The 13,579-nt window shown below is 44.5% G+C and overlaps 1 protein-coding gene across 1 annotated transcript in view; it reads right to left on the bottom strand.

The window, feature by feature from the left end:
• The window catches only part of wdfy3 (WD repeat and FYVE domain containing 3), a 130,611-nt gene that overhangs the window by 63,722 nt on the left and 53,310 nt on the right, over positions 1–13,579 (bottom strand). Inside the window, 5 exon segments of the mRNA XM_083644708.1 lie at positions 4,296–4,408; positions 6,615–6,829; positions 7,106–7,295; positions 11,594–11,677; positions 13,517–13,579. The exon segment at positions 13,517–13,579 is cut by the window's right edge and continues 135 nt beyond it. Coding sequence (XP_083500834.1) covers positions 4,296–4,408; positions 6,615–6,829; positions 7,106–7,295; positions 11,594–11,677; positions 13,517–13,579 — 665 coding nt within the window.

Raw genomic sequence — 13,579 nt, 5'->3', positions numbered from 1 at the left:
GCTCTGTCACAATATACCAGCAACTGAATCTGCTCTGTCACAATATACCAGCAACTGAATCTGCTCTGTCACAATATACCAGCAACTGAATCTGCTCTGTCACAATATACCAGCAACTGAATCTGCTCTGTCACAATATACCAGCCACTGAATCTGCTCTGTCACAATATACCAGCAACTGAATCTGCTCTGTCACAATATACCAGCAACTGAATCTGCCCTGTCACAATATACCAGCCACTGAATCTGAATCTGCTCTGTCACAATATACCAGCAACTGAATCTGCTCTGTCACAATATACCAGCCACTGAATCTGAATCTGCTCTGTCACAATATACCAGCCACTGAATCTGAATCTGCTCTGTCACAATATACCAGCCACTGAATCTGAATCTGCTCTGTCACAATATATCAGCAACTGAATCTGAATCTGCTCTGTCACAATATACCAGCCACTGAATCTGAATCTGCTCTGTCACAATATACCAGCAACTGAATCTGCTCTGTCACAATATACCAGCAACTGAATCTGCTCTGTCACAATATACCAGCCACTGAATCTGCTCTGTCACAATATACCAGCAACTGAATCTGCTCTGTCACAATATACCAGCCACTGAATCTGAATCTGCTCTGTCACAATATACCAGCAACTGAATCTGCTCTGTCACAATATACCAGCAACTGAATCTGAATCTGCTCTGTCACAATATACCAGCAACTGAATCTGCTCTGTCACAATATACCAGCAACTGAATCTGATCTGTCACAATATACCAGCAACTGAATCTGCTCTGTCACAATATACCAGCAACTGAATCTACTCTGTCACAATATACCAGCAACTGAATCTGAATCTGCTCTGTCACAATATACCAGCAACTGAATCTGCTCTGTCACAATATACCAGCAACTGAATCTGCTCTGTCACAATATACCAGCAACTGAATCTACTCTGGCACAATATACCAGCCACTGAATCTGCTCTGTCACAATATACCAGCAACTGAATCTGCTCTGTCACAATATACCAGCCACTGAATCTGCTCTGTCACAATATACCAGCCACTGAATCTGAATCTGCTCTGTCACAATATACCAGCAAGTGAATCTGCTCTGTCACAATATACCAGTACGTAGTACGTTTGGTATTAGCTATGTATGGGTAATTATATGTATATGTGGTAGGTAGCCTATGTGTGTATAGGCATGTATGATTAATTATGAGCATGTGCTATTTGTGTGTGTAAATCAATGCATGTATGTATCCATGTGTATGCATATGTACTGCATATGTTTACATATAACGTAAAGGAATAAGGGTAAGGGCATTTAATAAGCTAGCTAGCTTCAGCCCTAAAACCCTTTCGGTCAGCCTTATGTATCTTTTGTTTTTTTCTGTTTTTTTTTTCTATTCTGTGAATATTCTTTCCTTTCTGATCGAAATAAACTAACTAACTAACTAACTAACTAACTAACTATACCAGCCACTGAATCTGCTCTGTCACAATATACCAGCCACTGAATCTGCTCTGTCACAATATACCAGCAACTGAATCTGCTCTGTCACAATATACCAGCCACTGAATCTGCTCTGTCACAATATACCAGCCACTGAATCTGAATCTGCTCTGTCACAATATACCAGCAAGTGAATCTGCTCTGTCACAATATACCAGCCACTGAATCTGCTCTGTCACAATATACCAGCCACTGAATCTGAATCTGCTCTGTCACAATATACCAGCCACTGAATCTGAATCTGCTCTGTTACAATATACCAGCAACTGAATCTGAATCTGCTCTGTCACAATATACCAGCAACTGAATCTGCTCTGTCACAATATACCAGCAACTGAATCTGAATCTGCTCTGTCACAATATACCAGCCACTGAATCTGAATCTGCTCTGTCACAATATACCAGCAACTTAATCTGAATCTGCTCTGTCACAATATACCAGCCACTGAATCTGCTCTGTCACAATATACCAGCAACTGAATCTGAATCTGCTCTGTCACAATATACCAGCCACTGAATCTGAATCTGCTCTGTCACAATATACCAGCCACTGAATCTGAATCTGCTCTGTCACAATATACCAGCCACTGAATCTGAATCTGCTCTGTCACAATATACCAGCAACTGAATCTGCTCTGTCACAATATACCAGCAACTTAATCTGAATCTGCTCTGTCACAATATACCAGCAACTGAATCTGAATCTGCTCTGTCACAATATACCAGCAACTGAATCTGCTCTGTCACAATATACCAGCCACTGAAGCGGGGCGATAAAGTAATTCTCCTGCCCTGTCAAGAGAATAGGACACAGTTGAGCAGTTGAGTAGGCCTAAATGAGCAGCAATAGCCTGGTTTCCCATGTAGAGTTTGACATGGCCAGAGATTATTTATACCAACCAATTTACTGACAAACATCTTCTGGGATGATTTTTTTTAGCATCCTGTTCCAAGGTGATTTGCCAGCTGTGCTTAAACAGAGAGAAGGTGCTTTTGATGGCACATTATGAAGACAGTGTCTTGTGCCTGCTGGCTCTGGCCCAGCTTTGACTATACAATCAAAATCTCTTCTAGTAGGAAGCATTAAATCAAGTGAAATAACGCCTGGATGTTCATTGTCCCATAGGGACTAGAATGCACTCATGGACTAAAGGACAATATTTCACAGATTTTACAGATAACATTTATTGCTTCTCTTTGTAACACGGTGCAGATCTGACAGAGACAAATCCGATCTAAGCAAAGTTTACAGCACGCTGCAATGACAGCTAATAAACCACGCGACATTATGTGCTCGCAGAAAGAGGGAGAGAGAGATGGCATCATGGCACTATGCTTTCTAACAGTGGCTTTTTAATAGCAGTAATTAGTAGGGTCTTAATATCCACTCTCTGTTGGGAGGAGGGACAATAAGCAATTACGACGCTATGTGGTGCCCACAAAATTACAAACATTAACAGCTGTTAATAGACAACAAAGCATGTTCATTAGCTTAACAGTTGCATCCCAGTCTTTATTTAAACAAGAAAGACTACTTCTTTTTGTTTCCTGCAACCAATCACCTTCCTAATTGGCACACAAACAAACAAAATGTGCTTCCTAAATTGTTTCTGTAGTCTGTATATGAATCTATGCGATCATCGTTTGAAGACCTACAGAATAATTCCCTCTCCACTGCTAGTCATTTCCAATGGTAATTAATTGGAGGGGGGGGGCCTCATCCCCTGTAATCACAGCCTATTCAACGCAGGATGAAAGTCATTCCCTGATGCGTTCGAATGAGCTCTGAGAAGGGATTGATGGTGTTTTTCTGAGCCTGCTTGTCTTGTCGTGAGTGAAACTTGCTGTATCCCAGGAGGAAGCAGGTTTCACTGTGGCTGATGGAAATGTCTCCCGAGTGACATTATCATTTCATAATGTCACTGAAGGACTGCTGAGGACTAAGCACTCTAATTCTCTTCGATTAACTATTGATAGGGTTCTTTCAGTAGTAAAAAGGGGCATCATTATAATGTCAAATTCACTGATGATAATGTGTTGGTAATTGCATAGACATTTCACAAAATGTCTATTCTCTCATATGTTTTGTTTCTGTATGATTGAACCTGCTGTTGGTTTATTCAGTGGAAAACACTTTGGAACATTGTTCAGGAGGCGATATGGAAATAAAAGTTTATGATTTTAACCGCAGAAAAATCAACTGATTTGTTACCGTTGATTGCAATAAAAGCCTTATGGTCAAAATAGCCCCAGTTTTACCCATCGATTTATCAGTAGATTTGATAAGTTGGGCATATTTTTGCTACAAGTAAGCCTGCAAAAGCAAACTGGCAAAATTTTATAGTGAAAGCGATATTCTGTAGCAATGTAGTAATGTCCAAACTTTTCTGTTTTAATCATTGTTTGTGGTTAATAAATCAATTTCAAGCTTGCAACATTAACATAAAACAGAGTTTTAAAACAGAGCCAAAACATTTATCTTGAAAATTTACCACAATTTCAAGATAACACGTGGCTAGATGTATACGGTTTGTGAGATTCTCACGGATAATCTCACATTGAAGTGGGTTTTATTTTAGCGACCACACAATGTTTAATATCCCAAAGACTTCTTGAAATGTTCTCCAAACGCAGAACGTTATTGCAGAGCCACAGCCACAGTGAAGGACTTCCTCTGGCCTACCTTAAAGCAAAGCCTTTGGTATCAACAGAGCAGAATGAAGACAGCGCCTCATGCAGTCAGGAGGACTAAAGTGAGTGTTGTTGGTCTTACTTCTCATCTCGGCATCGTAGCTGAGCGAGCTGGGTTTGTGGACGCGGTACTGCTTCAGCAGCTTCTTGTCCCAGGCGCCGCAGTTCAAAGGGTTTCCAAGACGCAAGAACTCCCTGGAGAGGAACATGAGCAGAATGTCCAGGATAGGAACATTAAAAACAAAACACAGACAGCACAAATCAAATAAGAAAAAGGTTAGTAGTACAGAGATTTCAACTAAGAAAGCTAAAAAGTCTTACCCGACCCAAAACAACGACGAGGCAAGACTACACGATTCTATTGGATCTCTGCTCTGATTAGCTGGCTCACTCGCATCTATAGAGCACCGCAGGAATGAGTCCAGAAGGCGGAAGTCCGGGACTTCCTGGATCTTACGGGGAAAAGCCAATGGGGTTTTAGAATGGGGATTTCACTTAAATGCATAAAATAAGGTCTGTGTGGTTAACAAAACTTTAAGAAACTGCTGCCTTTGTGTCAGCACGATATAACTCACAAACATGAATCCCTTTTATGCATTTTGAAGCGTTTTCTAAAAATCCAGGTTAAAAAAAAACGCATTTACGTTTCCATTTGAATTGACCTTGCAATTAATTACAGCTCAACTCAAGAAGGACAACCTCTCTGACATTTGTTTTCAGGGGAATGGCTTTTTTTCTATCAATGATAACGCCAACTGGCACGTCTGTGACTTGAATGGCAATTGTCCCCGGTGATGGTTGGTGTCACGTGCCACCGTGCAGTGTGAGTGACACCGCTGGCTGGTGCCACGGTGCAGTGTGAGTGACACCGCTGGCTGGTGTCACGGTGCAGTGTGAGTGACACCGCTGGCTGCAAGCAGAGCGCTTCAGAACAACAGCGAGCACACAGAGAAGACTGTGGGGCTCAGACAGACGCTGACTGACACCGGCAGGAAGAGGCAGAATGAGGAAAAAACAAAGGATGCTAAACATGGAGGGGAGGGAGCGTGACAGAGGAGGAAGACTGATGGCACAAGAGTCAAGCAGAGAAGAGAGGAGAGACACAGAGAGAGAGAAGAGGAGAGACACAGAGAGAGAGAAGAGAGGAGAGACACAGAGAGAGAGAGAAGAGAGGAGAGGAGAGACACAGAGAGAAAGAAGAGAGGAGAGACACAGAGAGAGAGAAGAGAGGAGAGAAACAGAGAGTCAGAGTCAGACTGACAGCTAAAGAGAGGTTTACCTCCAGGAGAGTTGGGGTAAAAATCAGCCAGGGAAGCAGCATTTCCAAATGAAAGAGACCAACCTCATGCTGAAGTCACCTGACCACAACCTCCTCATGCTGAAGTCACCTGACCACAACCTTCCATCTCACTTGACTAGCCAAGCTGAAGTCACCTGACCACAACCTTCCATCTCACTTGACTAGCCAAGCTGAAGTCACCTGACCACAACCTCCCATCTCACCTGACTAGCCAAGCTGAAGTCACCTGACCACAACCTCCATCTCACTTGACTAGCCAAGCGGGATCACTCCTTTCTGCCTGCGCGCCCCTTCCCTCTCTCTCCTAATCCACCCATGAAAACTACTTCCTGTACGGAGAGTAGAGACCTGTCACATGACATGTGCACCTATGTGCAGTGAATACGCCACTGTCTCAGACTTGTCTTATCACTATACTGCCTTATTGCTTGTTGTGTCTCTTGTTGTTTTTGCACTCATATGCCCTGTTATACTTGTACTATGTTGTAAACGGAGTCCACAGCACAAGAATTTCACACGTGATACTTGTACCATGGAGTGACAATAAAAATCTTGAATCTTGAATCTTGAATCAGCGCAGATGTCCCTGCCCTGTCACTTTTTACTCGCAACAGCTCACCTCACCGTAGTGTTTCTATGTAGAGATTAACTGACGTCACTATTAACCATACTTTAAAATGCCACGGCTTTCTAACCGTAAGCATTTTACAAGCGAGAGTATCTCTGTCCAAACAAGTCTGTCGTGTAGAAATGCAGCCTCGCATTTGCATGAAATTGTGCCCGTCGAAAGTTCTCACTCACAGGAAGTAACACGAGTTACTCTTGCTTAGTTTGGTTCATCTTTGTTAGATCTTTGTTAGATCTCGGTCCCGTGTGGATTTACCTCGAAGCTGGCCGTTTCATGGATTATTATTTCATCTTGTGGTGAGTGCACGAGACAATTTATTTTGCCAATCTAACGGCTGTACCTCACAGCACACTGCGCGGGGAGTGACGACAAAGGCGTTGCTTATCTTGTTTATGTATGGGCGGATATGGCAAATAGGTGAATGTCCCAAAAAGTTGCCCTCCTGAGTGCCATGGGCTGCAGGGCCCCCCTACCTGAGTGCCATGGGCTGCAGGGCCTGCGAGGCCAGCCTCTCGAACATCCTCTGCAGCGGGGGGTGTAGGGGGTGCTCCTCGTCGCCCAGCGCCTGGCTGCAGCGCTGCAGCAGCCTCTGGTGCAGGCAGGCCTCACACAGCATCTGCTGGTTCCTCTCACTGTGGACCAGCAGCTGCAGGATGTTAGCCACCGCTAGCTGAAGGTCCAGGGCGTGCTGCAGGAGAGAGGCAGAGAGGAGAGGAGGTCAGGTCAGTATACACTTGAGTGAGATCATTCTGCACACTCATTCTTTGTTGTCATTGTAATTTTATTTGGCACTTTAGCCGCTGCCATGTTGTTGTTTTTTGGAGCCGGAAGTCATGTATTTGTAGCCGTATTTGGAGAGAGGGGGTTTCTCCAGGAGCCACAGCGCCACCTGCTATTGGTTATTGCAGTAGATGGTTCCCTGGCCTGCATCACCTAACCCCCTCAGAGCTTCCAGGTTCCTCACCTCTGGCTGGCTGTCGGAGCAGATGGAGGGCAGCAGGTCCAGCATGGCCAGCACGGCCCCGGGGTGGATGACCACCATGTCGGAGGACGAGGAGGAGCAGGCGGGGTGCGAGGGGTTGCCGAGGTGGAGCTTCAGGTCCGTCAGGGCTTTGTTCGGGGCAGGGGGGCCCGACGTACCATAGTAGCCTTGTCTGGGAGCGCAGAGAGAGAGAGAGAGAGAGGGAGGGAGAGCGAGAAGAGTTAGGTCCAGTCAAGTCAGGACAACACAAAGTTCTTCACACACACACACATATATACCGTAAATTCCGGACTATAAGCCGCACCGGTGTATAAGCCGCACCTGCAAAGTTGACTGTTTTTTACATATATAAGCCGCACCGGACTATAAACCGCGGGTGTTTTAATGGTATTTTTTTTTATTGTGTTTTAATGTTTAATTACCATATGTAAGGGTTCATGCACAGAGGGGATTGTCGGGAAAGAGATGGCTGTTTGAGGAAGCTCCCATTTATTAACATTTCAACAAAACAACATAACACAACACCACCTGTGTTTCTTTTTTACAGTGCACACAGTGTCATACAGTGTCATACAGTGTGGTGAAAAGAGGGCAAGAGAGGAAATTAAAACAGAAGTGGATTTATAGTTAGAAAGAGTGCTAAAAAAGAGAGATTTTTTTTTTTTTTTTGGGGAAAAAATCCATAGATAAGCCGCACCGTTATATAAGCCGCAGGGGCCAAAAAAGGCCAAAAAACGGGAAAAAAGGTGCGGCTTATAGTCCGGAATTTACGGTATATAGGTTTTAGGAGATGGAGAACTTCAAGTTAGTACGCACTCCTTGAAAATAATAATAATAATAATAATATTTGGATGTTAATGTGTGCACAGTAGTGATGCACGGGCCGCAGTTATAACCGCGCTGACCGCGGATAGGCCGCCGTGCGGGCGGGCCGGATCTTAAAAATAAACATTCTGATTAATAGCGGATGGGTTGCGGGCGGTTGAAACGATGTATCATTAATGAAGTAAAATAATATGAATTACGTTCTCTAGTCTATGAACGTATTTTAAGCTACATTTTTCATCAGGCACATTCTTAGTCGCCTATTGTAGATCCCCCAAAGGACCCACGGCCGTAAACAAAACAATAGCCATGTGCTAGGTCGCTAGGCTCCATTTTTAGTCCATATATGGTCAATGATGTCACCCTCAAAGAGGAGTCTCTGCTGAAGACGTGTTTGAAGAGAAGACGCGTTGGTATTTTCCCATACAATGAGGCAATCAAGTAAACTAAACTTAAAGCTATAGCGTTAGCCGAGTAAACTACATGAGGGCAAGTGGTGGACTGGACATAATACAGCATGGAAGTTTATTTGGAGTCTTGGACTGCAGCGATGGCACCAACGGCAGCAGAAACCATAAGTTCGCTCCTTTTATAGCGTTGTGAAATGTCGGGTGCATGGCGGGTGCGGATCTATAAATAGTATGAAATAATTTGCGCGGATTTATGGCGGGCGGACGGTTCATGCATACACGCGGATTAGGATGGCATAAAAGCTCATCCGCGCATCTCTAGTGCACAGTAATAGTGGCACTACGTTGTTGCTTCCCACCATGTGAAATGTGATTAGACCGATTCATGGTTGTGGAATCACCTTCATCTCAGTTATTGTGGGGGTGGAATATGAACACCAGTCACTCACCAGGTGCTGTTAGACTTTGGTCGTTGCAGATTATTATAATTTTTTACTCTCCCAGCCAATTTGCCAGGTGACTGACCAGGTGGTTATTCTACTCTAAACATATCTAGTTGGCTCACAAAAATAGTGATGTGGGGTTTGACCACAGTGACTTGGAGACAAAATGTTTCCTGCCTTTCATGATGTTACTTAATCTTCAGTAAATGTGACTTAATTGAAGGTCATACTATAAATACTGACATAAGCACCTTACTCTGAGTAAACATGTCTGCAGGATATTTCACAGCTTCTGACACTTGCACAGCAGCGTACCTCCATTGTTGTCGCAACTAAATTGGTTGACATTCAGACCTCATGCCTCCATGAAAATTGAAAAACATTAAGTGAAAATGGGGAGATTAGAATTATTATTCTCGGCGTGTAAATAGCTTTAATCAAAATATCCTCCCGTTCAGACGGGGGGGAAATAATTGGATCAGCGAGTAAACATTAACATCGTTTGACACTTTTGACTCCAAAAACTTTATTTAAACACGAGTCAGCGGGTTGTCACGCTTCAGAGAGCAGAGCAAGGTGTTAGTCGGCTAGCGTCTCGTCTAAAAACGCAGAGCCTGTCCTCCCTGTGGGGGCAGCAGAGAGGAGATCTGCTGGAGTTGGGAGTCAAACTATTAGACAACATGTGCATGTTACTGTGCATGTTACTGTGCATGTTACTGTGCATGTTACTGTGCATGTTACTGTGCATGTTACTGTGCATGTTACTGTGCATGTTACTGTGCATGTCACTGTGCATGTCACTGTGCATGTCACTGTGCATGTTACTGTGCATGTTACTGTGCATGTCACTGTGCATGTCACTGTGCATGTCACTGTGCATGTTACTGGGCATGTTACTGGGCATGTTACTGGGCATGTTACTGGGCATGTTACTGTGCATGTTACTGTGCATGTGCAAATGATTCCCCCCTCAGGAGAGATGCTGGGCTGAAAAGGCACGAGTCAGCAGAACGTGCTGGGGGGGGTTGGATGTGGGGCAGGAAACTAAGCATAATTGTTCATGTTCACAGAGGCTGGTAAAGGTCAAGATTCACGTGCCACTTCCAACAATAACCTTGAAGAATAGAGGACAACCTCCAAAGCATTGTTGGTTGCCTGTTAAAGCATCTAGAATAGACACACTGTACGGTGCCAGCCACAAACTAGTCTGCCTTCTCAGAAAACCCAGAAGGCAGAATAGCAAAATATCGAGACAAACTGCCACGACCTTGGAGTTTTTTGTTTGTTTTTACTGGAATCTGTTTGCTGCACATCTCAAATCCCCATCGTAACGATTTACAGTAGGCGACCACATGCAAGTCAATATTCTGGCCTGGCACGCTGTTGGCACTGGGGGGTATGTCTCCCCATACCTTCGGGGGGACCTAGTGCCCACGTGGGCTATCTCATGTAAAAGGTTTTGTCTGTGTGGAGTTTTGCATGTTCTCAACGTGCTCCCCTTACCTGGGCTTCCTCCATATATAACCCCCCCACTAAAAACATGCAGAAGCTTGTCGTCTGAACAGCAGCGGTTAAAATATATAACTGTACCGTATGTATTAAAATATATAGACTGTATGTATTAAAATATATAAGACTATGTATTAAAATATATACACTGTATATATTAAAATATATAAGACTATGTATTAAAATATATACACTGTATGTATTAAAATATATAAGACTACCGGTACATATTAAAATATATACACTGTATGTATTAAAATATATACACACCAATCAATCATTCTCCAACAACTGCCAACATTGTTGTTGAACAGTGTTGGAGAAGGTTTGCTTGGTGTACCATGGGCTTTAGAGACGAGGATTCCTACACCAGGTGTCCTGGTGCTCTGCTCTGCTCTCAGGTCTCCACATGGCCTAGAAATCAAATCACGTCAGAAGATTTCATTTGACTCAATCTGAGCTGATCCGGAGCAATTTGCATCTCATTTTCTGCACACACCAGATCCCCCCTCCCCCCCACACACACACATTTTGTAAGTGTTGAAAAAAGTGCAGAGAAAGCTGTGTCGACGTCTCACAAATCACATGAAATCAGATCACATCAAACTTTTACCTTTTTGTCAATAACATCAATGCTGTTGTAGCACTAATAGTCCTATAATGTATATATCAGAAATGTTTCATCAGCTAAGGGTTTGCTGGTAGCAGCACAGGAACAGTGCAAAGGACTCTATCTGTATCCGATTTCGACACATTTCCAGTGGAGTCCACTTTTTAGGAGAAGTTCCACCTTTGAAGTGGGAGCTGAAGTCAAAGGTGTGCAGAGGCTGGATTGGTGGATTCATGTGCACATACAGGCCACATACAGGCCACATACAGGCCACTTCAGCTGGGACCAGAAAAGACTTGGAAGAAAAGGTGGAAGAGGAGCAGGAGGAGGAGGAGTGATGTGATAAGAAGAAGAAATGCCTACTTTAGACCAAGAGCAATTTGGCTGGTGCTGTCACCTTTCCCCTGCTTTAAATGAGCTGCATCAAATCTTTTCCAATAGAGGTGGAGAGAGACAGGCAGTGACAGCCACCTTGAATAGACCCTTTTCACGGGGGCCATTTTGTGTCGAAAAGGCAGAATAAAGACAGGTGCAAGCAAAACACTAATGAGGGTTTCCAAATTCCAATCATGGAAGTTTGTGAGGGTGAGTAAGAGTGGGCAGGGAGGGGTGAGGGTGAGGAGACGGGCAGGGAGGGGTGAGGGTGAGGAGACGGGCAGAGCTCTGTAACTACCTCTTCCTGGCGAGCGCTGGGGTGCCCCAGGGCGAGGGCAGCGAGGTCTCATGAGTCAGGCAGGGAGGCACCTGCTCCGCACGACTGCACACACACACACACACACACACACACACACACACACACACAGTGACAAAAAGAGATCCACGTGCACACACACACACACACACACACACGTGTGCACACACACACACAGACACACACACACACAGGTGCAGATGGTGTGCAGCCAGACAGTGGCAGAGGTTAAAGGAAGACAAAGAGAGAAGAGAAGGAAAGAAGCTGTTAGTGAGAAAGCTGACAGGAGAAACTCGATGCTGCTCAACCTATCTTGATTAAGTGACGCATTGTGTTTGGCTCCGTGGATCAGTCTGGACTTGTACCCGCCCCCCGCCATTTACACAAATTAGAATGTGACCGGCCCAATCAGGGACTGCGCCATAGTTGACAATGTAACCAGCCAATCAGGAACGCCACCGGCAAGTACCAGTAACGGCGTCTCTCGAAGCAACGAGTGTAACGTTAACGTTAGTAGAGTAAATACTGTAAGAACTAGACTCAATAACAGAGTTTCTCAGTGGACAAGACGTCCTTGCCATTCTTCTAAGTGGATTTGGACTGGATTTGGGGCGACGCTGATTGGCTGAAGGAGTTGTCTGTCAAGGCACGGACTCCCCCCACTGAAACCAATGCGGGCGGCTGAAAGTCCAGACTGATGGGTAGAGTGGAACAGAACGTGACGTCACATGATCAGGATGGTTTGAACCAGGCTAAGGAGGAAAAGGATCCGAGCTAACAGCTGGAGCACATGCAGCTATCACTACACACCGGCAGGCCTCAGCTGTCGTCTGTCTATGTTAGAGGGTGTGTGGACGGAGTTCATGATCCAAAGTTCCTCGAGGAACAGCTGTGGCTGCGATCTAAAGAACCCTTCAAGTCTCCTTGTCAATCACAAGTTTGTTGTCATCTCTGTACTTTTAGAGCGGAGATGCTGGCTGACCCACGATCACACAGTAACTTAACCCATTGATACCTGATGCAGCATTTGCGTGTATATCCCTCATTTGTGTGCGTATCCCTTTAAGACCGCGAACCGCGTTAACGCGGTTCGCGGTCTTAAAGGGATACACACACAAATGCTGCATCAGGTATCAATGGGTTAATAAGTGATGACAAAGACGTATTGACTCAGGGACGGTAACTTCATTAGATTAGCGTCTGTTGGGAACAATTCGTCATCTTCATTCGTCTAACAGCTTGACCGAGTGCAGACGTGAAAGCCTCCTGTGTGACCTGCTGCATCTGGTGCTTCTGCTCTGCTCCCGGTGCAACACACACACACACCTGTGCATTCTGCTCCCGGTGCAACACACACACACACCTGTGCATTCCTGACGGCCCTACACTGACACAAAGCACATGCTGACGTCCGTCTGATCTGGCTGCAGGAGAGCAAAGACGACGGGATTTCAAGCACGACGAACCCACTTTAACCTCACTTCCTGTCATTTTGGCACGCGCGTTTTGCTCATGGCTTTCCACGGCACACGGACACGGCGTATAGGAAGTAAACATGTTTATCGCTCGCTAGCTTGATTAGTGATGCGATAAGCCACTTTTTTCACTAAAAGAAGTTGAGACAACTACATTTTTGGGACATTTGGAGCTTCTTCCTTTATGCAGCAAATCAGTTATAAACTGCAGCAAAGCAGTAAACAGTAAAATAAGGCTGATATCTGAGCGTATAAACAGAGAAGTGTAGCATTGAAATGTCATCTTAGAATGCACTTTACACTTTTACTTTTGAATGTTTTTGTTTGTTTGAAGCACATTTCTTCTGATTTTAAGGCATTTTGCAAACTGTGCAACATGAATAAAGTGTTGTGATTATTATAATGATGAGACTTCCTGAAATCCACTCACCTGTCAAACGAGTCGGTGGCCATCTTGTACAGGTAGATGAAGAGCTTGCTGCAGTGTTTGAGG

Source organism: Poromitra crassiceps (assembly GCF_964638095.1).
Source record: "Poromitra crassiceps genome assembly, chromosome: 10".
NCBI classification, from domain to species: domain Eukaryota; kingdom Metazoa; phylum Chordata; class Actinopteri; order Beryciformes; family Melamphaidae; genus Poromitra; species Poromitra crassiceps.
Note: the sequence above shows the minus strand (reverse complement) of the source record. Positions and strands in the feature narration are given on the sequence as shown.